This window comes from Erythranthe guttata, chromosome 7 (genome assembly GCF_056151865.1).
Source record: "Erythranthe guttata isolate IM_541 chromosome 7, IM_541, whole genome shotgun sequence".
Classification (NCBI taxonomy): Eukaryota; Viridiplantae; Streptophyta; class Magnoliopsida; order Lamiales; family Phrymaceae; genus Erythranthe; species Erythranthe guttata.
This window is the reverse complement of record NC_142539.1, coordinates 551288-577500: the sequence shown is the minus strand read 5'-3', so window position 1 is coordinate 577500 and position 26213 is coordinate 551288. Positions and strand designations below refer to the sequence as shown.

General features: G+C 34.6%; 7 protein-coding genes across 13 annotated transcripts; 1 reads left to right on the top strand and 6 right to left on the bottom strand.

Annotated features, from left to right (window-relative positions):
• Positions 1 to 1325: 1325 nt before the first annotated feature.
• On the top strand, positions 1326 to 3253 carry LOC105949401 (uncharacterized). The gene is made up of 3 exons (XM_088820497.1): positions 1326 to 1509; positions 1610 to 1739; positions 2333 to 3253. Exons 1-3 carry the CDS (start codon positions 1374 to 1376, stop codon positions 3045 to 3047), a joined length of 981 nt encoding a protein of 326 aa, XP_088676623.1. The 5' UTR covers positions 1326 to 1373; the 3' UTR covers positions 3048 to 3253.
• A 1988-nt stretch (positions 3254 to 5241) lies between these two features.
• LOC105949409 (AMSH-like ubiquitin thioesterase 3) lies at positions 5242 to 10682 on the bottom strand. Its single transcript, XM_088820496.1, has 14 exons — positions 10379 to 10682; positions 9820 to 9884; positions 9637 to 9712; positions 9369 to 9545; positions 8826 to 8926; positions 8497 to 8602; positions 8320 to 8366; positions 7775 to 8087; positions 7558 to 7647; positions 7390 to 7452; positions 7173 to 7247; positions 6354 to 6416; positions 5755 to 5807; positions 5242 to 5667 (listed from the first exon to the last, which is right to left on the bottom strand). Exons 1-14 carry the CDS (start codon positions 10499 to 10501, stop codon positions 5493 to 5495), a joined length of 1527 nt encoding a protein of 508 aa, XP_088676622.1. The 5' UTR covers positions 10502 to 10682; the 3' UTR covers positions 5242 to 5492.
• Positions 10683 to 11238: 556 nt separating this feature from the next.
• Positions 11239 to 13164, bottom strand: TBL4 (TRICHOME BIREFRINGENCE-LIKE 4). The gene is made up of 5 exons (XM_012972730.2): positions 12626 to 13164; positions 12325 to 12517; positions 12033 to 12226; positions 11791 to 11949; positions 11239 to 11694 (listed from the first exon to the last, which is right to left on the bottom strand). The coding sequence occupies exons 1-5, from the start codon at positions 13099 to 13101 to the stop codon at positions 11355 to 11357; spliced, it is 1362 nt and encodes a 453-aa protein (XP_012828184.2). The 5' UTR covers positions 13102 to 13164; the 3' UTR covers positions 11239 to 11354.
• A 245-nt stretch (positions 13165 to 13409) lies between these two features.
• LOC105949429 (uncharacterized) lies at positions 13410 to 14899 on the bottom strand. Its single transcript, XM_088820495.1, has 4 exons — positions 14402 to 14899; positions 14135 to 14307; positions 13820 to 14045; positions 13410 to 13717 (listed from the first exon to the last, which is right to left on the bottom strand). The coding sequence occupies exons 1-4, from the start codon at positions 14478 to 14480 to the stop codon at positions 13602 to 13604; spliced, it is 594 nt and encodes a 197-aa protein (XP_088676621.1). The 5' UTR covers positions 14481 to 14899; the 3' UTR covers positions 13410 to 13601.
• PPR40 (pentatricopeptide (PPR) domain protein 40) lies at positions 14166 to 17299 on the bottom strand. The gene is made up of 2 exons (XM_012972272.2): positions 14942 to 17299; positions 14166 to 14307 (listed from the first exon to the last, which is right to left on the bottom strand). The coding sequence occupies exon 1, from the start codon at positions 17203 to 17205 to the stop codon at positions 15061 to 15063; it is 2145 nt and encodes a 714-aa protein (XP_012827726.2). The 5' UTR covers positions 17206 to 17299; the 3' UTR covers positions 14166 to 14307; positions 14942 to 15060.
• A 515-nt stretch (positions 17300 to 17814) lies between these two features.
• On the bottom strand, positions 17815 to 19657 carry LOC105949439 (cAMP-regulated phosphoprotein 19-related protein). 7 transcript variants are annotated; one of them, XM_088820490.1, is made up of 6 exons: positions 19462 to 19657; positions 19199 to 19263; positions 18464 to 18526; positions 18312 to 18359; positions 18126 to 18173; positions 17815 to 18028 (listed from the first exon to the last, which is right to left on the bottom strand). In XM_088820490.1, the coding sequence occupies exons 2-6, from the start codon at positions 19253 to 19255 to the stop codon at positions 17978 to 17980; spliced, it is 267 nt and encodes an 88-aa protein (XP_088676616.1). In that variant the 5' UTR covers positions 19256 to 19263; positions 19462 to 19657; the 3' UTR covers positions 17815 to 17977. The 7 variants fall into 7 exon arrangements, with proteins under 7 accessions (XP_088676616.1, XP_088676614.1, XP_088676613.1 ...); XM_088820488.1 differs by having other exon boundaries at positions 18464 to 18538; positions 19199 to 19268; positions 19462 to 19649; XM_088820487.1 differs by having other exon boundaries at positions 18464 to 18538; positions 19462 to 19648.
• Positions 19658 to 21227: 1570 nt separating this feature from the next.
• BXL1 (beta-xylosidase 1) lies at positions 21228 to 25955 on the bottom strand. The gene is made up of 7 exons (XM_088820486.1): positions 25262 to 25955; positions 23686 to 23970; positions 23239 to 23408; positions 23049 to 23146; positions 22538 to 22882; positions 22027 to 22440; positions 21228 to 21950 (listed from the first exon to the last, which is right to left on the bottom strand). Exons 1-7 carry the CDS (start codon positions 25673 to 25675, stop codon positions 21346 to 21348), a joined length of 2331 nt encoding a protein of 776 aa, XP_088676612.1. The 5' UTR covers positions 25676 to 25955; the 3' UTR covers positions 21228 to 21345.
• Positions 25956 to 26213: the final 258 nt, after the last annotated feature.

Genomic DNA, 26213 nt, shown 5'->3' with positions numbered 1-26213 from the left:
TGACGTAAATGCCCTTAGGAAATTAAAGATATGTAATGCAAGAAACCCCTCCTTCATTAATAATATTTTTGTAATGTACATGTAATATGATGTGCGAATTATTTTGGTGATGATTGGATTGTGGCAAACAAAACTTATGGGCCACGTGAGTTGGGTGGGTTTCTAGTGTGTCAGCCCACGTGGCCCAAATATTTTCACACTACATGATAGTTTTACTCGATCCATTTAGTAAGCCCTATTCATTTTAATTATTAATAATTCACTATATTAGATATGGGTGCAATTTAAATCGGATGATCTGTTTTAATAGGAAAATCGAATGTCATAGGATGATTGACACGTTGATAGTTTAAATAAAAATATAATTATGATTCTAAAAATTGGAAAAATAAAAAAAGAAAAAGAAAAAAGAAAACCCTAGCATAACCCGTAACCCATCTTACCCTAATTATAATCAGCGTGATATATTAAGAGTTAAGGTTTAAGAGTGCCACATGTCAAAAAATTAGTGGAATCCGATTTATATTAAATAACGGCTGATCCGTTCAGAATTTAATCTCATTAGATATATGTTGTTTTAATTAAAATTTATAGCGTAAATTACAACAAGGTGTGGTCAAATTACAAAAACCCCACTATTGTTTGGATAATTATTACATCTACCCTTCAACTATGAATATTCTTACATCTCCACTCTTATGGTGTCAAATTCAACATAATCATCTAGATTTCGTAGAATGTGCTCTAGTTTGTACTCGTTTTGTGTAAAAATACAGTTAGTGATGCATCACAGTCTGTTATATACAAGCCAAAAAACACATGTTATGATCATCTTGCTTCAAAATGTGGGGTTCGAATGAGATAAAACGGGTACAAAAGTGATAATATTTCGAGAAGATTTATAATTAGAGGGTGATTGTAATTACCCAACATTTAGAGTTTTTTAATAATTTGACCATAGCTCAAGGGGTGATTGTAATTTACCCATTTATGAATAGTGGAAAGAGTAAAATAAAAATGGACGTGACATAGAAAGTCTGTTGGTAATCTGACTAGCAATGGTAAGTGGCACGAGCCATCTAATCTAGTGGCACGTGACTACACACACACATATATATATATGTGTATGTAATGTATGCATAGGCCCCATCTCCAAAATTAAATTTCATGTGTCAGTCCCTGGTACACATAGAATTGACATCAACGGTACGTATTTTCCTATTACAAATACTGTATGTACGTAGTTTTACTCACAATAACTATTCCACGTTTTTAAATCATCAAATACTATTATATATATATATATATATATACACACTACTATTTATTACTAGAAAGGAAGAAAGAAAAAAGTAATAATAATAATAATAAAAATGGGAAGAAAAGCTTGTTGCGACAAAAGTGAAACCTTAAAAAGAGGAAAATGGGAAGTTGAAGAAGATGAAAAGCTCATCAATTACATCAATGCCAATGGTGAAGGCTCTTGGAGATCTCTTCCCACAAACGCAGGTATATACATATATATATATATATATGTATATATATATCTATATATATTGAAAAATAATATTTAATTTCTTTTTTGAAATTAAATATATAAAAAATTAAGGTTTGAAGAGATGCGGAAAGAGTTGCAGATTGAGGTGGATAAACTACCTTAAATCAGGTCTCAAGAGAGGAAGCTTCACTCCTCATGAAGATGAAACCATTGTCAAGTTTCACAATACCTTTGGAAATAAGTGAGTAGCTTTACTTAATTATTTATTATTTATATTACAATATTTAAGAAATTTGAGGGGAAAAAAAATCATTTTTTATATAGAGAGAGACGATATTTTGTGGTAGTAAATATCTATGTTATGTTCGAACTGCATTAAACTCGAAAACTTGTGGTGGCATGCATTAATTAATTCTTCGATATCGCCAAATTAATGCTTAATATTATTATTGACTAATATTAATAGGGTTTTTTTTTGTTTAAAACTTATTCTCTAAAATTATTGACTTGTTACGGCGATGACTGAGTAAATAACACGAGAGGAGGTGTAAACTGCACCGACAATAATGCACATGTGTGACGAGTTCGATTATGGATCTAGAAAGTGGTAACATAATTAAGACAAATCTAATAACTTCACCCCAACTATAGCTAGGCCACCTCTATTAATTAATATTGTTTGTCTTATTCTTGACTTTTTGTGGTAGTTGACTAGTTGGTGTGTAATAGATTCATCTTCAAGATGCATGCTTCACACACACACACACACTATTCTCTTATTGCATATTTTATGGCTCAACTCATATGTATGTATATATTTATATATATATATAGGTGGTCTTTAATAGCCAGCAATTTACCAGGGAGGACAGATAACGAAATAAAAAACTACTGGAACTCCCATCTCAGCCGTCGAACGTACTTGTTCAGATCGACGGCCGTCGTTGATTCCAAGTTCATCAAGACTCATCCCACCAAACGCAAGAAGATTGTTACTAATAATAATAATAATAATAATAATAATAAAGAAGTTCCCGCCAAAAAGAAGAAAATAACTTCTCCTCCTCCTGTTTCGGATGAGAGAGAAAGTAACAGCTTGCATGAAGATTCTTCTCTCTCTACATGCAGCAGTATTAATACTGCAGATGAATTTATGCTTGATGAAGATATGATGGTGTGGGATGAACACACATTGATGCAGTTTCACAACTTCCTGCAAGATCACGACAACGGTGGTGGTGGTGGTGGTGGTGGTGACGTGGCTAGTTCATGTCTTACTCCGACGAACGATGAGAGAGAAAAGGTAATAGTAAATAATAATAATATTAGCGACGAAAAATTAGTAAAGTTCGAATCGGAAGAAGAAGCCGAGACGACGAAGACCACCACCATGCAAATGCAATATTCGTGTCCATCGCCAATTGTTATCTACTTTGACGACGATGAGCATTTCCGGTGGGATTTTGATGGTGGTTTCGGCGGTGACGAGGTTAATTATCCGTGGAGCGAAACCAAAGAGGAAGAGACGATGTTTAATATTTGGTCGTAATAACAAAGCCCGATTAGGGTTTTTTTTTTCTTTTTCCTTTCGAAATTATGTTTTCGTTGTGTTAAATTCTTTGTTTCGAGATTGATGCTTCGGATGTGTGCTCAAAGCTCAAAAATGGTGTAATTAAGTCAATAAAAACATGCTTGAGCCTGTAAAAATATGATGTGCGTAGCATAGAAATAACCTAAATTTATATAAGTACTGATCAGGGTTGCAAGTCAGATGGATCGGAACGGAAACTGGCTTTTCGGATTTTTTTTTCGTAACTCAAATAACACTGCCAATTCCAAAATTGGATCGGAAATTGAAATTTCCAAATAATTATATACAAGTCCAAGTTCCAATAAAAAAAAATATTAGAAACGTCAGAAATTGGAATATCGGATATCAAAATGAAATCATAAAATTTTCGATTGAAATCGTCAGAATTCGAAAACTGTATAATTATTTTTTATTATTATTAACAAATTGCAGTAATGCATGATAAGCAACTCGACATATATCGTTAGATATTTATCCAATGGGTATACACCAGATAAATTTAGACTCTCGTATAATTAATAACTTGGAAACTATTCGAAAAATGTAAGCCACACCAGGCTAACCATGTGTTACAAGTAATTTGATATTATTAAATAATATATAAGTTATCCGACCATATATATATATCATGGTAAGACAACCTTGATAACTAGTAGTAGCTGTCTAGGCTCAAAATATTCACTATGCACCATAGTACTACTCATTTTGTCCAAACATTAACATATCTCTCCTTTTCCTTTTCAATACGAAAGTATTAACAAAATAAAATTTAACCCAAGAATATTCAAGAATATTCTCTCTCTCTCTCTCTCTCTCTCTCTCTCTCTCTCTCTCTCTCTCTCTCTCTTTCTCTCACACACACACACACACCCACCGACACACACACAACAACCCAGGATTGAATGGACCATGGATTAATATAACAAACATATATGCTGCATTATTATAAGCAATGTCCTAAATATTAATTACACATAAAATATCTCAATAAATCACGGCAACATATTGTAATAAAGTTTATAATAATGTAATTGGTGATATGAAAAGCGTGAGAAGAAAAGCTACTACACACAAACTTAGAAGTATAGTACAATATAAATGTGCGGTGTGGAAACATACACCCTTTAAAGCCCAACCATATGTGGCCTTCTAGTAGGTTAGATGCATTGATTGTATCTGATCATATGAAATACATCGAGTGATCATTTTACAGTTACACATGTGATGAACGTATGCGAATCACGTAATTAATTTAATAAATATGTGTCGGTGAGATAATCTTACATACTATGTGAAATTTATCGATCGGATGTAACATCTAGTTAACCAGTCAGTCGCCTTCAAGTGTTTTACCGAGGCAAATTATACAATTGTCATTTTCTTTGTGAAACCGTCAAAGTTACAATCACAATCGAATTAAAAAGTGGAATTGTCTTCTTTGTAAGGGCCCCCCATACGGCATGGTTCATGATGTTTAGAGCGGAAGGATTCGAGGTTCAATATATAGAATCTCGATGAATTAAAAACATCGCTTAAATAATAGTTCTTTTTTTTTCTGGTCCCGACTCGGTTAAAACCTACTAAATTATTAGTTCGATAATTTAATGTATTTCTAAATTAATAAAATTGTGCTAATCCCGACTGTATAATTTATATAAGTTTAATTGTACTTTTGATAATACAAGAGAATAGTATCTATTGTGGAATAAGTCATTCTACATGGATAAAAGAGTGCTTCATTCACTTGTAAGATTTAGTTAGTGGATAGAAGAGTGCTACATTTAGCCAGTGAAGATATTTTAGCTCCTTAGGTACATACATTTTATTTCACCCGTGGAAGATGGTGTTTTTTTTACCAAAAAAATATATATTTATTAAATTTTAAATTTTACCAGTTATTACCTTCTTGCCATTTTGTCAGTGGCTGAAGCAGGCTGTATAGCATGTTGTGGTCCATGTGTTCTCTAAATTTAATTTAAATATTCCAAGATATAAAATAAATAAATAAATAAATAAATAAAGATGAGGAGGAGGAGGACCACTGTCCAGTAGAAGGGTGGAGAAATAATAATCAGACAATAAATCACATAATAAATGCAATGATACCGACAAACTCATCATTAATTGCTGAAGTATCATTGTAAATAATTAAAAATAAATAAAAAAAGCATGTGATTAATTTCTTCATAGAAAGTAATATTTGCATGGTTCATCCACCACAGCATTGGCTGTTAATTAATAGAAAAACTTTATACACAAAAACTCAGAAAGGAATCTACAAAATACAATATAGCCAGCCATAATCACACAATAAGTTTATGGTAATAACCTGTACACACTCTTGCTTTTTATTTATTTTTAATAATTTTTTTTGTAATGTTATTATGCAATCACTAGGCAATCTTACCGAAGATCAACGACATCGAACTTAATGTTTGCATTCATGTAAACATGGGAACAATGCTCGTAAATGGGAGTTCCGTCTTCAGGCTCTTCGTGGGGATGAAAACCACGTTGTTGACAGTTTCGAATGACAGAAACACCCCCAGGATCGGAAAGGTGAAATATGCCATGAGGACTGCAATTTAAATATATAAATAAATAAAATGAAAATTAACTGCGAAAAGTAATTCAAAAAATTCAAGTAGTGGTGAAAGTATTTCACCTTGATTTGTCTGTAGGAGCCATGACAATTGCAATTGCTTCTGGCAACATGACCTAGAAACACGACAAAGAGATTCTTTGAGTGTAATGAAGTATGCCGGATCAGCACAAGTAGACAAGTATAATTTGGAAGAGTATAATCGCATAGAAAAGCGTATTTCTTGAGTTAGTTCTTTCATTCTACTGATACTACATTTTCCGACATCTAAACATCTTCTATATTGACAACATCTGAATCACATTCATCCGAGAAGTTTTCGCTTAGCTAATTCTCAGTATATGTTAAGAATTTGAGTCCGTAGGTATTTTTACATTTTTACCTAATAAAAGATGAAGTAGGTTTTTATCTAAGTTTATATTATTTTATTTTTAATCTTTTATTTATTATGGTTGATGCATTTAGATCCAACATGATCCCTCTGAAATGTTTTACAGGCAACTAATAATTCTCTACTTTCTTTCCCATACGGATAGACGTAACAGAAAAAATTCATCCCTTCTCTTTCCTTTCTTCTCCATTTACCCAAAAATAAAATTTGGAAAGTTAGGAAATTGGATAAAGGAGTTGATCGACACAATATGAATATACAGTTATAGTACCTGATATGAGTAATGAGTGTGCAGATCAACGGAAGACATAAAACATGTTTGACTTGGATGTGTCTGCAACCAAAAAAATAAAAAAACTGTGAAAAATGGAATCTAGTACTCGAGTTATACACATATGCTTTTGCATGATTTCCATATACATACTAAAGATTTTGAGATTATTAACTTCCCAAAAAACCACTTGAAACATGAAAGGAATACTTGACCAAAGTTCAACTAAGGGCATACAGATCAAGAATGACATGAAATGCATAATATTGAAACCAAAAGTACATATCAGTTCTATGAACATATTAACTATGGCGTGAAATAGGCACATGTGAGGATAGATAATTTTTCGTTGTCGAGTCCACGGAGAGTTTCTAACTAAAACTTCTGATATATGAAATCTATAACAAGTCCAGCAAATTAATGCATGCTAATGAACTGCAACTCAGTATCACAGCAGAAGTCGGACATTCCAAGAATTACAACCACAGACCTTAAATATTAAAAACTGTTACAATGTTGTCCACAAAATGGACAAATTATTCATACTCCATCTGAACGGAGAAAGACAGGATAGAGAAGCTACGACGACCGTGCAAACATGCAATTCAGATAAAGTGCAAAGCAGCACACCAGCATTAACAAAAGAATTCTTTCCAATTTCAACAACTAAATATTAGTAAAAATAAACGACGCTTCAGTGAGCACCTCATTGCAACAATGGTGATAGGAAAGGTTGCGTAATCTAATTATGCTAAATATCTGAGTGCAATGAAATGAGCTGAAACATTGAGAAGACATGTAAGATAGTCCAACACTTACATGAATCCACCCTAGAGGAAAGAGGGAGCGTTTTTCTTGAACATCATAAATATCTTCTTCATTCAATGTCTCACACTGAATATAAAGAAGAAAATCCAATAAGATACAAGCTGTGAACTTGACCAGCAAGAGAAACTTTCAATAGAAGTGCACTTAAAGTTGATTTTGAAAGTCAAAGTTACAAATATAGACACATATATAAAGGTGTAAATAGTACCGAGTCTGAAGTTGACTCCTGTTTTGGGATTATGAGTGTGGTAATACAGAATACTCTATTCCGCTGTAAATCAAATGAAATATAAACCATTAGTTAGCATGAAATGCTTAGGTAAGCCCTCGTACTTTCGAGAAAGTAAAAGCAGTTACAAAAAAATTAAAGACTTACAAGTGAACCAGCAAGCACACCACAAGTTTCCAAATTCTTTTTAGTGTTTTTCTGCGCTAATCTTAGAAACTCATCCAATATCTTCATTGGCTACAACATAAACAAACATACGGGCATCACATCCACCGAAATGCAAGAATTCAATTTAACTTAAAGAAATATTAAGAAAGAGGTTGCAATTATGCGTGACGTTTACAAGCATCAAAATTAGACTCACAATATGAAGATCTTGGTAACAATTGGAACCAGGCGGTCCATCTTCAGAGATTTTTGGTGGGCCAGGCCTTGGATCAGCAACCCTTGATGGAGATATTGGACGTACCTCTGGCTGCACTTTGGCCAGGACAGGAGGTGGAGAAGGTTGCCTGATATTACCCAACTGAAAATCATTGTTCTCTAGGGGAATACTAGATTCCTCGGCAAGCCATCTACCATCATCTAAAGATAGAATAGACTCCATGGTTGACTTTTCCACCTCTGGATTACTGTCTTTTGTTGCCACAAACTCTTCTTGGCCAACCTGATTCAGGCTATAAAAATAGTGACACGGGATTGAAATGTTACAACTTACAAGCAATTAATTCAAAGTATGGATATAAGTATGTATCTATTGATTAGAAGTTAGACTTCCATTGTGGATAACTATACAATAAAAAGCATTGATTAATTACTTAAATGGTCACCATCAGAACCTGCTAGCCCCTAAGAAAAAGGGGCACATAAGAAAAATAAGCATTTATTTAGTATGAATAGGATCCATACCTTGGAATTTCATTTGAATCCATGATAACATTTGTTGGATAGTTAACCTGGTACAGAGAAATTTGTTTAACTAATCGAGAATGGACGTAGATACAAACATAAATATGATGGATGGTTTTAAACTCCTTTTATGAAAAAGAGTAAATCAAGGATGATGAGAATCTTCATGCAGTTCACCTTAATCTCAGGACTGGGCCCAAGCCATTGTCCACGAAGACCATTCGGGCCTAAAAATGAATGTCTTGATAATGTTTCCTTCTTCGGAAGAGGTAAACTAAGAGATCTGTAGAATTTGAAAAATAGAACGGTGAATGTAACTTACTGAAACAAAATTAAAACTGATCTTTAGCACGAGGCATGAGTAGATTTTGAAGACATATAAAATTGACTTGTAAAATGATTTCAAATCTAAAATTCAAAATGTAGACATATTTTTGGATATACACTAACAGAACAGCTTGACAGATTTGAACAACTAAGACATAGTATCTTCATAGTGCACTTACAGCTTCTGAAATTGTGATTCAATGGGATTCGACGATAAAAATGGAGTATACTCATTATTTTGCTTCAATGATGATGAAGGTGATGTAGTGAGTTGCAGCATCTGAGTACAAAGAACAGGGTAAGAGGAGAAAAAAGCGACTAAAACATTTAATGAAAGTAAGAATCACACACCAAAATTGGTGCTGAACAAGGCCCCTGAACTTACAGACGTTGTATGGAATTACCTAACCGAAAAGGCAAATCTTCCTACATTCTATCTTACTTATTCATTTCTTCCAGAAATGCTCCAAATGCATTTTGACTTCCCAAACAGAGCTGTTTAAGTACTTATGTGATAAATCACTACAACATCAAGTTTTTAAGGAAATTATTGCGATGGCTCTGTTGTCGTCATTTTTACTATTTTTTTAACTTCTAGGCAAATAGGTTACCAGAAACGCATATCAATATGCTCATATGTCCATAGTTGCTAGTTCACCAAGATTACCCAAAAAATTGCACGTTAACAACATAAATAAGCAAATGTGCAGCATAATTAATACCTGATTATTACTGTAGCTTAAGGAAGCTTTGTGACTCGAAGAAGATAAATCGGAAATCCGGTTTGAGCCACTAAACTGATTAAGTTGAGTAGCAGATTTAACTTTTTCCTGTTCATCTAGCTGACGCCGCACTTTTGGTTTTAAAGTCTCTAGCTCATCTAGCACAGAGAGCAATTTCTGCACACCATAACACCGAGAAAATTACCAAATACCTTAATCATCAAAATCATCGCATGAGCATGTGAAATCACCAGAACACGAATGTTACCTTCTTATATAAATTTCTTTCTTTAGGAAATAAAGCCAGGTAATCTCGATGGTACGGTATAGTTTCAGAAACCAAACTGTTTTAATTCAATATATAATGTAACATCATTAGTAACTGGAAATAATAAATTCAGAAATTAAACTGAATATGAATTCAGATGCGGAATCAATTTTAAACATGTACCTTGAATATCGTAGCAGTATAACATACAAGTCTATCAAATTTTTTTCATCCCTATAAATATTTGCCTGCAAAAAGAATGGCAAAGAATCAATCATCCCATAACAAAATCAACTTTTAGTTTTCAGATATTTAACTGCCCTTCTACACCAATTCGCAGAACATCATATAAACTAATTCGCAGAACATCATATAAATACAAACACATTGTATATGAAACGAGAACATATTATTAAGTCATTAGATGCCCCCAGACTGCTAAAAAACGAATTAAATACTAAGGAAATCAGCTGACTCAAATCAACTGAAAGCAGAAAATTACAGCCAAAAAAGGCAACAATTTAAGCGACAAGTATCAACAACTGATACAACAAAAGAAAAAACTCGAAACACAAACATATCCAGCAAAATTCAACTCAGCTTAAGAGATAAGACAACATGCAATCTGCTGAATTAGGTTTAGTAAAATATAATTCCCCAAAATGCATTCATTACAAAAGTGTTTCATTCTAATCGTTTCTCCTGATGAAAAAAAATAAGAATCTTCGTTGCGAGTAACTACCTGTTTGAGAAGATTATCGGCGATGCGATAGTAATTCCGTAGAGCGATCCGATTGTCAACATCGATCTTCCTAGCCATAGCATTGAAATTGATCGACGGTGAAGAGTACGCCGGCCGCCTCATATTTTCAGCTAAAATCCCGGCGAGGAATTGATTCTCCGGCGAGACGCAAAGGGAAGGGGGTTTCCGTTTCAAAAGGTTAAAACTGGGTCGTTTTGATGTTGGGAGTGTTTAAATAGCTTTTATATATGTCGACATGGTGTGTCTATATGGGTTGACCCTTAAACTATAATATTTGAAGCTTAATTCATAAGAGTGTATCTAATTTAACTTTATATTTTAATGTTTAATTGGGATATTTTTTCACAAAAAAAATAATCACAATATAAATTACTATAAATCTTTTGATTATAACAAGGGCTTGATGGGATTAATAAGCTAGTAAATTACGGTCACCCCTGAGGCAAGGTTAAATTACGGAAAAAACACTCATGTTTGGATAATTTAGTGGACTCTTCTAAATTACGTGAAATATTCCAATTTGTAAAATTTTACCTCATTCGAGCTCCACATTTTGAAACAAGATGATCATAAGATGTGTCTCTTGCCTTGTAAACATCCGATTATAGTGTATCAGAAACTGTATTTTCCACAAAACACGTACAAACTAGAGAACAAATCACGGAAATTTGACACCATAAGATGGACGTGAAAGGAGATTCATAATTGAAAGGATAATTGTAATTACTGAAGCAGGAGGATTTTTTCGTAATTTGACCTATCTCAATGATCGACCGTAATTTACACTAAGCTACAATTAATCATACACTGCACAAACACTAATCCAAATCATGTTGGAATAACAAAAAAATGGCTTCTTTATACAAAAAAACACAAAGTACACATATATCACTAGAAAAACCAGAAAAACAAGATTTTTCTGACAAAAAAAAATTGCAATAATTTCTGTAAAATACTAATGCACAAAAGAACTTAGTTTCTGATTCTGAGATTGAACTAAAATGACATAAAGAAGTTCATTCCAAGAATCCGGCACACCGGGCAAGCACCAATGGCTGCAATCTTGAAAAACCCCGTTTTTAATATTCGAAGACGATCGTCTGAAAATCGAAGGGTGCCCGTCTTTTCTATAGTCCGTCATCTTCGTTATGTTTAGGTAAAAAACGGGCGTCTTCATTTTCATCAAGACGGATTCGAGTGCTCTCATCATCCATGGATATGGAGAAAGCTGAGTCTCGTTCGTAATAGGTTTCGTTTCTCCGTCGCAGCTTCCACCCGAATTCCACTGCCCCCCCCTGAAAATTTCGAAATTTTGTTACATTAATTAAAACACTTCAAATTAAGTAAATTAAACACTCCAATAATTATAAAAAAAATAATTTTTTTTTTACTTGAAATGAGAAGCCGAGTATCCTCTAAAGAAAACGCTCGTTTTGCTGCTGTCGATATTTTCGTCGACCCATTGTGCCCATGTTTTCAATGCCTTTTTATACGCGTCCGCTACCGCGAGTTTGTTGTACACATGATCCCCTTCTTGAAAATAGTATTTCCTAACAAAAAATTAAGAAAATTAAATTAAAAAATAACAATACATACATGCATGCATTTAAAATGTGACAGAGTTCAATTTTACCCTTGAAAGGTTTTCTGATGAGTCCACCAGTGACCTGTGTTGAAGACAATGACATCAGCATCATAGTACTTGTTGTAAGAGCCTTCCATCATATCCAACCGAAGCGTTTCTCTTCGACTTCCGGCCTTATCCAAAAACTTCCATTCTTGAACGAGGAACGGAGATTTTACGAAATCGATCGAGCAATTGAAATCCTAATTGTTACATAAATAAAAAGAAAAAAAATATCAATTTTCAAGAAGAGTTTGTTTCCAATATATATATTTTAATTTTTAATTTTTCGAAAACTCACCTTGAATATGAAAGAATAGAAGCCTTGGCTTCTGAATTGGCGCAAGCCCGAAACTTCGAAAACTTTCGTCTTATCGGAAAGGGATTCCCTCATAGCACAAACCAATGATTCCCACATGTTTCTGTTTAGTGAATCACCCACAAAAACCATTCTTTTTCCCTTTAGTAATTTCAGCATTTTTACCCCATCAAACCTTCATATTTTTCGCAATAAATAGTTATTATTAATTTATTATTATTATTATTTAAAAATAAATAAAAAATGTTGAGGTGTAATAATAAAAATAATTGAAAAAAAAAACCTTGGAATTTTACAAGCATGGGGTTTCCATTTGAGCTTGAGGTAGTCAGAATCAGGGCGGCCATTCTTGAAACAATCGAAAGAGTCGTCGACAAACGGGCAAGAACCCGGTTCGTAAACGGGTTTGGATCCTTCATCGATAACCCAACTGCCATCGAATATGTCGCACGAAGCGAATTTCTCTTCTGCGGTTTTTTCGGCAGGGATAGTACTGCAAGCTGCGTAGCTCTGAGAAGCGAGGCGGGCGCCGGAGAGAAACGCCGGCGTAGGAAGCGGCGTGAGTTCGTCGGACGGAGAGCGGCGGCGGGAGGGGAGACTTGTGGAGGAAATGGCCGGAGGAGAGGCGGGGCCGCCCTCGGAGAAGGCGGAGAAGAGAAAGAAGAAGACGATGAGTGTGAGAGTGAATATGGTTGTGAAGAAATAGTGGGTTCTTGATTTTGAGAAGAAATTGTTGCAGAGATTCTTGAAAGAATCCATTGATGGATGAGCTGAAGTTTTTTTGTTGGAGGAGAAGTGGCGGTTATGTTCGTTTTTCTCAAGGTTCTTGATTTTGTAATTTAGTGTGGATTATTTAAATATATTCTAGTTTCTTCAATTTATAATTTTTTTGAGGATTATACATTTTTGCCCTGCCCCTAAATGCAATTTTTGGATAGAAGAAATGAAACTCGATTCTCAATTCGAAATCGTTCATTAAAAACTCGCATGAACTTGTGTGTTAGTATAACGAATCAAACTTGAATACATTTTTTCGCTCGATGATCTATGAGATTCGGCTAATAAAATATAAAAAGATCGACCTCGATTCATATTCAACTAGATAAAAGCTCGTTCAAGCTCAACTGAATTCCGGTATTCCTTATCAAACAAAGACTTGCATTACTAACAAATTATTGATTACAACATTTTCCTTCAGCACAATACAAAAGTACATTAAAAATCAAGAAACAACTTCACTCGATCAATTCGAGCACGAATTAGAGCAATACTCTCCATGCAACAGTCATCGCTAAAACCACGTAAACCACACGATCGAATACCCTGTGCTTGCTAGCATCACCGGCTTGTATATGCCCAATCACATCAAAGTTACCTGTAACAACTCACTCAAAAAACAATTCGAAAAACCAAAAAAAAAGAAAAAAAAAAAGAAAAATAATTCAGATAAAAGAAACAGATGATTCAATATCACTACCTCTTTTAGGCCCATATCCACATCCAGACTTAATGGTCTCCCTAACATCATTCAGAGTGGCACTGTTGTAAAATACGAAACGTTTCAAGATTCCGTTTATACAGTCCAATGCATGGTTCGTCTCAGCTACGCACGGCCCGTTACAGTATTCATCAGCGTATTCCGGTGGCACATTTAGCTCTCCGTTTTGTGTGAGTCTATAAGCTTCATCACAGCTGCTGTAAATCTGCACAATCGGGTTTAACCGGGTTGATGGGTCGGCCAATCGGGTAAACGGGTCGTTGGACAAGATAAAAAAATACTACTGTAACTTACATATTTGTTACTGAGACATTCGAGGGCTTTGTTGAAAATAAGCGCAGGAGTGGTGCCTATTATTCCAGTTTGAGGAAAAGACTGATCTGCCCCTCCTTCGACTTCTGCTTGAGGCAAATACTGGTCTGCAACTACCCCCGCAGCGCCTAGGTGGGGATAATCGTATGCTATTCCTGTAAGAAAATATTAAATATCATCGAAATATTTTCAGTCCACAGTATATAAAACGAGTTTCTTCAATTTGCTTTTCTGATCGAACATCCTTACCAAATTTGCAAGACGAAACAAATACGTAAAACAGAATTGAGCATAGAAGCCATTGATTAGTGAATGCTGAGAAAAACATTTTTCCCTTCAATTATGGTTTTAAGTATATATATATCTACAAAATGAAACAAATAGACTAGTTATTTCCTAGTTACACATGAAGAATCGGGGATGTCCGAAAAAAAGTGATACATATAATCTAAATCAAGAAACACTGTCAGAAAAAGAAAACATAGTAGATTATATAGGTGATCTGCTCGAATAATGGTCATAACTTGACAACAGAAAGGCGCCTATTGGTAAAGGATGGTTGTACTATCCTCACCAACTTTTACATACCCAAAAAAGAAAACGGAAAAAATGAAACCTGCACTTAAAACCTTATAGTTAAAGTAATGGTTTTCTTTTTTAAGTGGTAAGTGTTTAATATAACAAGAGAATGATACTTCCTATCTACACTCAACTTCTACAACAATTCAGAGTTTAATCGTAATAAATTAACTAAGCTCCGACATTCATTACACGTACAAAATTGCTTACTTGTAACGCCCTTCTCTTGGAATCTCAGCCACACATCTTGGACTTACTGAGATCAATCTCAAATCCATTTTTTTCACAAAACGAAACCCAAAGCTTGCAAATATTTTCGATACATAAATTCAACCAACCAAAGCACTATATTTAACAGGTATTGTTCTCAAATCCATTCCTTTCTCTTTGTATTTCAACCATAAATCTTGGGCTTCTTCGAATCTCCCGGTTTTGACCAAGGCATCGATAAACGAATTGCATGAATAAGCATCAGGTTTACATCCATTCGCCTCCATCGAAGCAAACAAATCTTTAGCTACAGAAAACCTCCCAGATTCACACAAAGCACTAACAAAAGCAGTGTACGTGAAATTATCGGGGCGCAAGTTCAAATTCAGCATGCTCATGAGAAGTCTTTGTGCCTTATCGATTTTATTGGCTTTACAATAATTCTTGATTAGAGCATTAAAAGTATACACATCAGGTTGTATTCGATCGACTTTCATATTTCTAAGCAGCTTCATTGCTTTAGAAATATCCCCACAGATACACAACGAACGTATTAAGGTATTGTATGTGATGGCATTAGGCGTAATTCCCCACTCCACCATTTCGAGGAAACAATCAAAAGCTTCGCTAATCCGATTAAGCTGGCAAAGAACATCAATTATCGAACTAAAAGTGAATACGTCTGGTCTGAAACCGTGATTAAAGAGCATAAGCAGCAGTTCTCGTGCCTTATTTACGTCCCTGCCCTTGCAATAGCCAGCAATAAGGGTGTTGAAAGTAACAAGATTAGGGCGAAAACCTCTTTTCGACATCACCCCTAATGTTTCTAATGCTCTCTCCATCATTTTCGCTTTGCAGAAGCAATCAATCACCATATTATACGAAAATACATCCGTTAAAAGCCCTTCATGTATTATCCAATATAAATACTTATTGCCCTTCTCTTCTCTTTTCGATTTATACAGAGCCTCAACAAATGTCAGACACGTACTTAAATCGACCTTAACCCCATTCTCGATGAAACTTTCAAACACCCTACAAGTTTCCTCAAGATCCACTCCTTTGATTAAACAAGTAATCGCAATGTTAGATATCGAACTATCGGGAACATAACCTTTTTTATCAGCTATCCTAAAAAACGCAGATGTCTGCTCCGGTAACGAGTTATTACAAAGGCAATAAACTATACTATCGTAGACCACCTTAGGAAGATTTTGCTCTTTATCCACCCATTTAATTAACAAATCAAAAGCTTCACAAGGAGATACAGATCGAAAAACTCCATTGACGAGTGATCTATACGTTGCGTCATTCGGCTTTACATTCTTCGCCTTCATTCGATCAAGAAGCTTGAATGGCTCGTCTATTATTTTACCATTAAAATACCCATCGATCAAGATAGTATAAGTGAACACATTCGGTGAGTACCCTAACCCTTCCATCTGTTTCACTAGCCGAAGGGCCTCATCAACTACACCGGCCTTACAAACTCCGTTTATAAGGATGTTATACGTAAATCTGTCTCTAACACAGTTATCCACCTCCATTTGCTGAAATTTGAGGTAAGCCAAATCGAGCGAATTGGACTTCACTAAACCATCTATTACGGCATTGTACAACCTCGTACTGGGAAAAATTCCTAAATACGAAACCTGTTCGAATACCTCGGTGCAGTACTTCGCCAACCCTAATCTGCCCCAACTATCAATCAACGCACAAAGCAATTCCTCGTTTACACTGCATCCCGAATTCTTAACTTCGTGTATCAACTCGGCGGACAATAAGACTGGGCCTTTCCTAAAGAAGGCGTTGCTCAATGCGCTGAGAATTGATTTATTCTTAGCTAATAAAGCATTGAAACTGGAAAGCCAAACGTAAAATCGCAAAGGAGCTAAACCTTTTTCCTGGTTATGCAAAATGCTAACGGCAATCTGCGGATTCAAATTGATCCTCTGAGCCTTGAATTCATGGCTTAACAGCAGATACCAGTCTTTTCTCGACAGAATTTCGGCGAAGTAGCGATGATCAATCGGCCTCGAGCTTAATTTTGTATCGCCGGCGGAAATGTGGGGTTTATGAGTAGAAATTGAGTTTTTGAATTCAAACGCCCCTATCGAAGAATGTATGGAGTTTTGAGAGAGATTTTCGCTAGGTTTCGATATCGAGGGTTTTGCGAATTGGGGATTTTTGGGGGTGGTAATTGCTCCGGCGAGGTTTTGGATTTCAGGTGTAACCCTAGAAGCTAAAGATGAAAGCTTTCTCATAGGGAAAAATACGGCAATGGAGGTTTTTGCTCTCTGTCATGAAAACGGGTTCTTTATAACCTGAACCGGCGGCTTGTCGATTAGTTAAATAAACCGGTTTGAACATTTTTCTCTAGGAATATTATTTTTAAATATTGAACGATTTTTATAGAAAACCAAAATTTCATTGCAATTTTCCCTCTAACCAATTTCATACATCTAATTTCAATTTTTTTTCTCTTAATAATTAGGAAGTCATATCGTTTATATAAGTTGGTTTAATCTCATTTTGCAGTTTGCACCCCTCGAAATATACTATTTTCGCATTTTGCACCCTTGAAAAAACATAATAGCATTTTGTACCCTTTGAAAAAATTAATAGCACTTTGCACCTTAAAATATACTATTCGCACTTTGCACCCATAGAAAAAATTAATAGCACTTTACGCACTTGAAATATACTATTTAGCACTTTGCACCCTTGAAACAAATTAATACCACTTAATACCCTTAAAAATAATTAATATCACTTTGCACCCTTGAAATACAATAAATTATTCATAATGCACTCTGAATGGATTTTTAAAACTAATGAATGCAATTCAAACTTTGTGAAGTGATAAAAATGTGTAAAGTTGAAATATTTATTACCCATTCAAGATAAAAAGCTGATACCATGTAAGAACCACCAACAGTTCTTTAATTACAAAATACCCCCAACAATATTTTTTTCTTTCACGAAACAGTAAGTATATTGAGATTTTGTAGAAAATAGAAATACAATAATTTGCAATTAAGATGTACAAGCAGGTCTTCTGGGAGGCAGTTGTTGGTGAGGAGTTCTCTGCAAATAAAATAAAATAAAATAATAATAAATAAAATTAAAATATTAAAAAAATCTAAAAATATTAATTATGCTGTTTACTGAAATAAGAATTAACCTTTAATTTTGGCTGTAATGTCTCTATAGCCACAGCTCCTGCACCTTGCTGATAAATTAAACCAATTTATTCTATTTATATAAAAATATAATTTATATTCACAATAAATAATGATAATAATATATCTTCAAATAAAAATTCATTAGTTGCAAAATTAGTTTCCAAATATTTTTATTTTTTAATTACCTTGCACAGAGCCCAATCAGCTGAGTCGAAAAAGGCCCTCTCGTGGTCCTGTATTTGAGAAAAAAAATATTATTATTTATGAGAGAATTCCAAATAAAATAAATAAATAAATATATAGCTAATAAAAATTAAAAACAATAATAAATCTTTACCTTTGAGATTAGAGGCTTCTTTTTTGGTACAAGTCCCCCATACTTCTTATCAATCGGTGCAGTCTGTGTTAGAGACTTGAAACAAAAATTAGTACCAAATTTGGACTAAAAATATCAATTTTAAAGATTTTTATTCTCAATTAACTTCCATTCAAGAATGTAACAAAGAAAAGAAAAGAAAAAGGTTACGCAAAGAATATTTACTTTTATTATATATCCTCATTTGGCTTGTCATTTTCTCATTTTAGTATATTCTTTGATAATATCCTCAATTTGCATAAATTTCTCATTTTCGTATTTTTTACCAAAAAAAATAAAAAAAATCAACATCGTTTAAAAATCGACGGTGAGAATCGAAAAATTTAAACTAGAAGTGATTAGTTGACCGGCCAACAACTAGGGAAGATTTTTATTAGAGTGCAATTAGTCCAAGCCGACATACTTAGGACAAATTAATCTCTAATTACATATTAATTAGTTACTAAAAATTGAGTGGCTAATATTATCCTATATATATCTATATCGTGACAATAATCTCATATAAATTGTGACAATTAATTCATGGACCACTATGGAATTAATACCATGTTGCCCGTGAATTCCAAAAAAAAAATCAATTAACATTTTAATTTTGTGTGAGAATATAATTAAAAATTGAAAATCATAAAAGAAAATGAATTCCACAAATATATATTTATATAATTAAATAATTAATTGTGTTTGTGAGGAAATTACCTCATGGTGTTGAGAGGAAGCATTGACATACTCTTCAGTTCTCTTGTAATTCTCCATGAAACTGCCTTCTTTACAACAAAGATCAATAATAAGATGCAATTTTAGAGAGAGAGAGAGAGAGAGAGAGAGAGAGAGAGAGAGAGAGAGAGAGAGAGAGAGAGAGAGAGAGAGAGAGAGAGAGAGAGAGAGAGAGAGAGAGAGAGAGAGAGAGAGAGAGAGAGAGAGAGAGAGAGAGAGAGAGAGAGAGAGAGAATTCATATTACCTTTGATGTGGAGGAAACTAGAGAACCAAAGGGAAGGTAGAAAAAGATGTAAACAAACTAAGAGAAGAAGTTGTGTATATATATATGCCACACACACACACACACTTATGTGTGTGAAGGTGGGATTTTAATTAGGAGGATAGAGTATTAGGGTTAGAGTCAAGAATGGTATGTTGTTGAACACACTAATATATATATATATATATACATATTATATATTACTATATCTATATATATATATTGTGTGTGTGTGTGTGTGTGTGTGTGTTTGAACATGTAAAAACAAGTTTGGAGTTGGGTAGAGAGTTGTTCAAAGGGAAAGCGTATGGTTTAGGACACAATTGGTAGTAAAAGTTTTTTATTTGTTTATTTGAATTAAATAAATATTATATAATTTGTATTTTTATTTTAAAGTGTAAAAAAATATTATAGTTATTGTTGTTGGGGCATCAATATCAATTGGAGCCTTAGCCCAACACACACCCTACAATATTTTGGACAACCTAATCGTCTTTGAACCGACACATACATAATATTTTTTTTAGGGTAAATTACGGTCACCCCCGAAGTACGGTTAAATTATGAAAAAAACCCTCTTGTTTGAGTAATTACAATTACCCTCTTTACTATGAGCTTCTTACACATGTACCCTTATGGTGTCAAATTCAACATAATCGTCTAGATTCCGTGGAATGTCTATAATTTATACTCGTTTTGTGCAAAAATGCAGTTTATGACGTACCACAGTCTGATATTTACAAGTCAAGAGACACATCTTATAATCATCTTGTTTCGAAATGTGGGGCTCGAATGAGGTAAAACGGGTACAAATTGGAGAGTATTCCACATTATTTAAAAGATTCCACTGAATTTGACACCGCAAGGGTGGACGTGTAAGACGATTCATAGTTGAAGGGGATGGTTGTAATTATCCAAAAAAGAGGGGTTTGTTTTGTAATTTGACCATACCTCTGGAAGATTGCCGTAATTTACTTAAACTATTAATTTATATTTGCCACGGATTTTTGTTTCCTATTATATTAGTAGATCAAAATAAATCAAAAGTTCATTAATTTTCCAAATTGGGATGTTAGAAAATATCTCTATTCATATTTGAAGAAATAATCGATATTTAACGAATTATATGAAAATTGTCTATATATAAAGTATGTAAATTTAAAACATAATCTTGGTTTTAAATCTTGATATCTCGATTTTTATTAGTTGACTAGATATTTATTATATGGATCTTTCTCCTATGATTCATTGAGTTTCGAGGGTGTAAAGTTCTATAAATTTTCTTCATGGGTGCAAAATGTCAAATAACTATATTTTAAAGGGTTATTATTTATTACGTCACGAGAGAGTGGTGTTTTTGGTTGCAAAAAGATCCTTGTCATACTCATATTTAAATAAAAATATTCCAACGGCATTAGTTTAACAAGCTGACAATTTAACGGTGACTTTATACCATTTTATAATTATAATTATTATTTTATTATTTTATAAAGAATCTCTCTTTAAATCTATTTTTTTTAATTATTATTATTTCATTTATATAATGTTTCGTATTGTATTTAACTAATTATAATTATCCGGTCAATATATGACCATTCTCCAACGGCCAATAACTAGATAGTGACAATCAATGATGTTAATTATATGCTTAATCTCAATTAGGTACTAAATCACTACTAATAACATCACTAATAAGAATATACATATAGTACAAACCAACAAGTATATTCGATGCCAATACAGAAATATCCAAAATAAATAAATATATTTCCTTATTAATATTTCTTTTCAATAATAAGTACCAATTTTAACACATTATTTCTCTACAAATTTATTATGATAATTCCAATCTATTAATTAAATTTATCAAGACTTGATTTCCTCCACATAATTTTGGAGTAAAATAGTATGCTTCAAATCTTCACCAAAGTGAAGACTATGTTCACCCATCGGAATTCTTCGAATCCCAAATCGGTCCACGATGCTCAAATGATCGCACGTATTAACGTCAACCCTGACTCGTTCTTTTGTTCCAGCCACCACATGAACTTTCTCGAACGCCACCAATTTCTTCTCCGGCGCAATTTCTCCGGTGGGCGGTGCGGAGGCAAACACCATCACCGTGTGGGTCCCATCCAATTCTCCGATATTTTCAACATCGACGTGCACTCCTAGGTTTAAAGTTTCGCAATTCGTGTGGGAAACCCTAATTGCTCTGCTTAGTAGAGTAGCATTCTTGAAAGATTTTGAACTTGTAAACGGAACTGAAATTTTTGTCGGGCCATGAGCCAAACTATACCTAAAGCTAGTGTAACTTAGCCCGAACCCGAATGGAAAGACAACCGGGCCCTTGTAGAACCGGTAGGTCCGACCCGGATAGCCTCTTGACGGGTCGGCGTGCATGGTCATATCATTCATGGGCACCTTTGCTAAATAATCTTGTGGGTACCATGTCATAGGCAATTTCCCCCCTAAATATATTTATAAAAAAATTATTTAATTTCTTAAAATTGATAAAAATAAATTTCAATTTTGACAAATATATACCTGGATTTGTAGTTCCAAACAAAACATCAGCAATTGCAGTGCCTCCTGCTTGACCCGGATACCCGGCCCATAAAATTGCTGCGATCTTCGGATCGTTTTTGGCAAATGAGATATCTATCGGGCCACCGGACATTAGGACCAATATAACGGGCCCTCTAGAGGCCTTAGCTACTCTTGAAACGAGCTCTTGCTGATGGCCCGGTAAAAGGAGCCCGGTCCTGTCTAGGGCTTCACGTTCGATCGATTGGCTAAGGCCCATAACTAGAACCGTTGCATCGGCTTGACGAGCTGCGGCCTCCGCCCGCCCGAATTGGCGGTTATCGGTACAACTTACGGGAATACACCCTGTTTCGTGAATTGTCTTGGCGTATCTCGATATACCTTGTAATGGAGTCGTGTAGTCGCATGGAACTCCTATATCATTAAAAAAAAATTAAATTTAAACAATGTATACAAGTAAACAATTTCGATTATTTAATTTCTCGTAATATAGAATGTAAACACGATTTACCGGCGTAATTGCCAATCATCGTGTCGGTGGCATCGGAATTAGGCCCGATCACTGCAACGGTACGGCACCGGTTAGTGGACAACGGTAAAGCCCGGTTCCGATTTTGGAGCAAAACGATGCCTTGTCGGGCCGCTTCGAGAGCAAGCTGTTTATGGGCCAGAGTGCACACATCTTTTGGGCCCAAATTAGAGTACGGCTGTCTTGGGCCGTCGAACATTCCCAAACGCATCTGGACCGTCAATAAATTGGCCAATGCTCGATCGACATCTGTCTCGCTTAATTTGCCACTCTGGATTGCTCCCTCTGTGTGGATTGCTAGGAAGGGCCCACAGTCCAAATCCAAACCTACACGTGGAAAAAGAAAAAAGAAAAGAAAAACATATTTTGATCATATAATTCAAAATTGATTTTCTTCATTTAAATAATTGTTTACCTTTTATATATAAATGATTAAAAAATAATTATTTTTTTATTTTAATTTATTAAGTGAATTTGTTTATTAGTACTAAACCTGCTTTAATTGAAGCAGCTGCTGCATCTTCCGGTGTGGCGGTATAATGCTGATTATTATAAAAAACGTCAACCGAGTCGCAATCTGAGACAATGTATCTGTTTTTCGATCCCCGTATGAGAAAAAATTAGAAAAAAATAATGTTTATCGATTTCTTTCGAAAGTGCTAATTATGATTCGATTTACTAACCCATTTAGGCGCCATTGGCCACGAATAGTGTCGCGGAGGAGACTCGGGTCAGCGCAAGTGGGTATGCCGTTGACCTGATTGTATGAGCACATTACACTCGCTACTTTCCCTTTAAATACACACGCCTTAAAAGGCACGTTGTATGTTTCCTCCAAATCCTGCTTGCTTACCTGCACGCGAAATTACAATATTACCCTTATTATTTTTTGTAATTAATCTTTTTTAGAATGTTATTCGAATGAAATTTAAGGGCAAATTACGGCCACCCTGATGTAATGTTAAATTACGAAAATACCCCTCAAATTTTAAGTAATTACAACCACCATCACCTATGTATTGTCTTACAGTGTCAAATTTACCTACTGAAAGAAGAGTTTTTTTCGTAATTTGACCTTACCTCAGAGGGTTGACCATAATTTTCGATAAATATAATTGGAGGAATTGTACCTTGGCGTTGAAATGGAAGCGGTCCATGCCATTCCAAAAATCAAGATCATAGGCAGTGTAGTGTTTGCAGCAGGCAGCAACTTTCAACCTGTTTCCGGCGGCGGCATTGCCCTGCAGCCCCGCCACGTAGCTGGCGGCGTAACTGGCGGCCAAAGTGGGGTCCTCGCCGGGAGTCTCTTGGCCCCGGCCCCACCGTGGGTCCCGGAAAATGTTCACATTTGGGCTCCAATATGTCAGCCCTGCTACCCCTCCATTGTACATTGCTCTTGCTTCATCTGATACCACCTAATTAAATTCATTTACCAAACATGCAACTTAATTAGTATATAAATATAATTTTATTTTATTTTTTAATTTCATTATCTTCACGCCATGATTTTATATAGAAGTGGTCCTAAATATGTAGTTGAATTTAATTAATATGCTACAAGAAGACCGAAAGGAAATGCTCTTGTTCCCTATGTCTATTTTAGAGTTTATTATTACATTGGACACCCCTATATTTATCATAATTACAAAAAAGCCCACCGTGTTATTTTTATTAGCAAAAAATCATCGCAATTGAAAAATCAAAGGCAAATCAACCCCTAAAGTCCCATCAATTCAAAATATATAGGGATTTATAGTAATAAAAAATGAGGATTTTTTTGTCAATTCAAAATCACATAGGCCGTTTAGTCGAGCCAAGAGAAATATCGTCCAATTAGTCGGACAAAACTCGAATATTTGAACTAAATCTAACATTTTTTTTTTCTTCTAGTATATAGTTATTTAATCTTAATAATTAATTAAAAGCATTGTCACCTCCAAAAAAGGACCATCATTCACCCACCCCACCCAATGCTATATATATATATTTGAGTATGCAGAAGTGTTCTTTAGGTATGGGCAAAAAAGATAGGCTTATGCGCAAGTTGCAAATAATTGTATCTATCTATGTATATATGTGTATATATGTATGTATATATGTATATATATATGCATCCCAATATGGATTAATTTCCTCTTATATTATGTTGCTTTTCTTCTGCACGCTTTCTTTTTTTACAAGATAATATGTCACTATGTATGTATATGTGCACTGGATAAAAATCAATCTCGTCAAATAACACACGCAATGTGTAAATCGCACTAGAAAAAAAAATCGCTTCGATTTCACTTTCTATATTATTATAGCATTAGTCACATGCAACTTCAATCTGACCAAAAGATGTCTGTCTTCATTACAAGAAAGAAACATAGTGCACCCTTTGTCATATTCTTGCACAAGCATCTTATTATAAAAAAATAAATTATTTTCTTTATGTAAGAAAATATTTATTTAATTATCATAAGACTTACCAACCTTATTTTTATTTATTATTATTATCATTATTAAATTATGTTCTGACTACTAGCTGACCAGTAGTAATTAACCAGAGCCAAAATCTTAAATCTAACACGTGAATTTCAGAATTTGTAATGTTTTTGCTCCTAATTAATTTTGTCTACACCGTCACCAACAAAAAAGAATTTATTTAATATTTTAAAAAAGAAATTAAATACTTTATATATTTTGCTATATATATTATCTGACCTGGCCAATTGATTCCCACAAGGAGGAGTTAAAGGAAGCGGCGGTGGTGATAACTTGGGGGAAGCTGGTGGCGCCGGGGAACTCGCCGCCGAATTTAACTCCGGGGCCGGTGTTGGAAACGCCGTGAAGTGCCTCCGACCACCACTCGTAACCGTTGATGCCGAGTCTGTCGACGGGAGCAGCATTGTTGACAAGTGACCGGATTTTCTCTTGTAGAGTTAACCGGCCGATCAGGTCACCGACCCGGTCTCTTATGTGCAGTGACACTCTGCAGAACGGCATGTTTTTCGAGACGCCGTTGCTCGGGTCGCATGCGAATGGGGCCCGCGATTCGCAGGTGAATGCGAGGAGGAGGAGGAGAAGGAGTGGGATGTGGATGTATGATGAGTTTTTTTTGAGTGGATTGTGATCCATGTTAGTTAATGTGGGTTACACACACTAGTGTGTGTTTTTAGTGTTTTTTTTTGTTTTGGTGTGTGTGTGTGTGTTTTTTTTTTGGGGGGAATGCGGGGTTAAGTGTAGATATATATAGAGGGAGATTGTGTGTTCAAGTAACTTCAAATGGTGGGTATATTGTTCATGATTGAATTTCCACGTCCTTCATGTAGTGTGTGTGTGTGTGTGAGAGAGAGAGAGAGAGAGAGAGAGAGAGAGAGAGAGAGAGAGAGAGAGAGAGATTATTTTGTAAGTATAGGTTGAATATGAATAATAATTCATGGTAAATGTATCATGTTCATAATGTTTTTTAATTTGCAAAAGTTAGTTGAATTATTTTTAATTTAGGATGTAGGGTCTTCCTATATGTTTGGTCAATAACCTAACAAGGAGTAGTATGGAATAGCTAGCTTTTGAAGGTTCAACAAAGCAATATCAATAATATGTGGATTATTACACAAATAATTGTTACAATCTTTTAGCTTCCTATAACATTAATTAGTGAAACTAATTGTTT

What these genes read in the sequence shown, in the direction of transcription:
- LOC105949401 (XM_088820497.1), top strand. Translation starts at nt 1,374, where the DNA reads ATGGGAAGAAAAGCTTGTTGCGACAAAAGTGAAACCTTAAAAAGAGGA. An exon ending in ATCTCTTCCCACAAACGCAG is followed by an intron (nt 1,510 to 1,609) that starts GTATATACATAT and finishes TAAAAAATTAAG; the next exon opens with GTTTGAAGAGATGCGGAAAG. An exon ending in CACAATACCTTTGGAAATAA is followed by an intron (nt 1,740 to 2,332) that starts GTGAGTAGCTTT and finishes ATATATATATAG; the next exon opens with GTGGTCTTTAATAGCCAGCA.
- LOC105949409 (XM_088820496.1), bottom strand. Translation starts at nt 10,501, where the DNA reads ATGAGGCGGCCGGCGTACTCTTCACCGTCGATCAATTTCAATGCTATG. An exon ending in GTGTGCTTGCTGGTTCACTT is followed by an intron (nt 7,453 to 7,557) that starts GTAAGTCTTTAA and finishes TTTGATTTACAG; the next exon opens with CGGAATAGAGTATTCTGTAT. An exon ending in AGGAGTCAACTTCAGACTCG is followed by an intron (nt 7,248 to 7,389) that starts GTACTATTTACA and finishes CTTTATATTCAG; the next exon opens with TGTGAGACATTGAATGAAGA.
- TBL4 (XM_012972730.2), bottom strand. Translation starts at nt 13,101, where the DNA reads ATGGATTCTTTCAAGAATCTCTGCAACAATTTCTTCTCAAAATCAAGA. An exon ending in CATGCTTGTAAAATTCCAAG is followed by an intron (nt 12,518 to 12,625) that starts GTTTTTTTTTTC and finishes AAAAATATGAAG; the next exon opens with GTTTGATGGGGTAAAAATGC. An exon ending in CATCAGAAAACCTTTCAAGG is followed by an intron (nt 11,950 to 12,032) that starts GTAAAATTGAAC and finishes ATTTTTTGTTAG; the next exon opens with GAAATACTATTTTCAAGAAG.
- LOC105949429 (XM_088820495.1), bottom strand. Translation starts at nt 14,480, where the DNA reads ATGTTTTTCTCAGCATTCACTAATCAATGGCTTCTATGCTCAATTCTG. An exon ending in TGTTTCGTCTTGCAAATTTG is followed by an intron (nt 14,308 to 14,401) that starts GTAAGGATGTTC and finishes ATTTTCTTACAG; the next exon opens with GAATAGCATACGATTATCCC. An exon ending in AATGTCTCAGTAACAAATAT is followed by an intron (nt 14,046 to 14,134) that starts GTAAGTTACAGT and finishes CCGATTGTGCAG; the next exon opens with ATTTACAGCAGCTGTGATGA.
- PPR40 (XM_012972272.2), bottom strand. Translation starts at nt 17,205, where the DNA reads ATGAGAAAGCTTTCATCTTTAGCTTCTAGGGTTACACCTGAAATCCAA.
- LOC105949439 (XM_088820488.1), bottom strand. Translation starts at nt 19,255, where the DNA reads ATGGAGAATTACAAGAGAACTGAAGAGTATGTCAATGCTTCCTCTCAA. An exon ending in AGAAGCCTCTAATCTCAAAG is followed by an intron (nt 18,360 to 18,463) that starts GTAAAGATTTAT and finishes TCTCAAATACAG; the next exon opens with GACCACGAGAGGGCCTTTTT. An exon ending in CATTACAGCCAAAATTAAAG is followed by an intron (nt 18,029 to 18,125) that starts GTTAATTCTTAT and finishes TTTTATTTGCAG; the next exon opens with AGAACTCCTCACCAACAACT.
- BXL1 (XM_088820486.1), bottom strand. Translation starts at nt 25,675, where the DNA reads ATGGATCACAATCCACTCAAAAAAAACTCATCATACATCCACATCCCA. An exon ending in GGCCAATGGCGCCTAAATGG is followed by an intron (nt 23,147 to 23,238) that starts GTTAGTAAATCG and finishes ATCGAAAAACAG; the next exon opens with ATACATTGTCTCAGATTGCG. An exon ending in GATGATTGGCAATTACGCCG is followed by an intron (nt 22,441 to 22,537) that starts GTAAATCGTGTT and finishes TTAATGATATAG; the next exon opens with GAGTTCCATGCGACTACACG.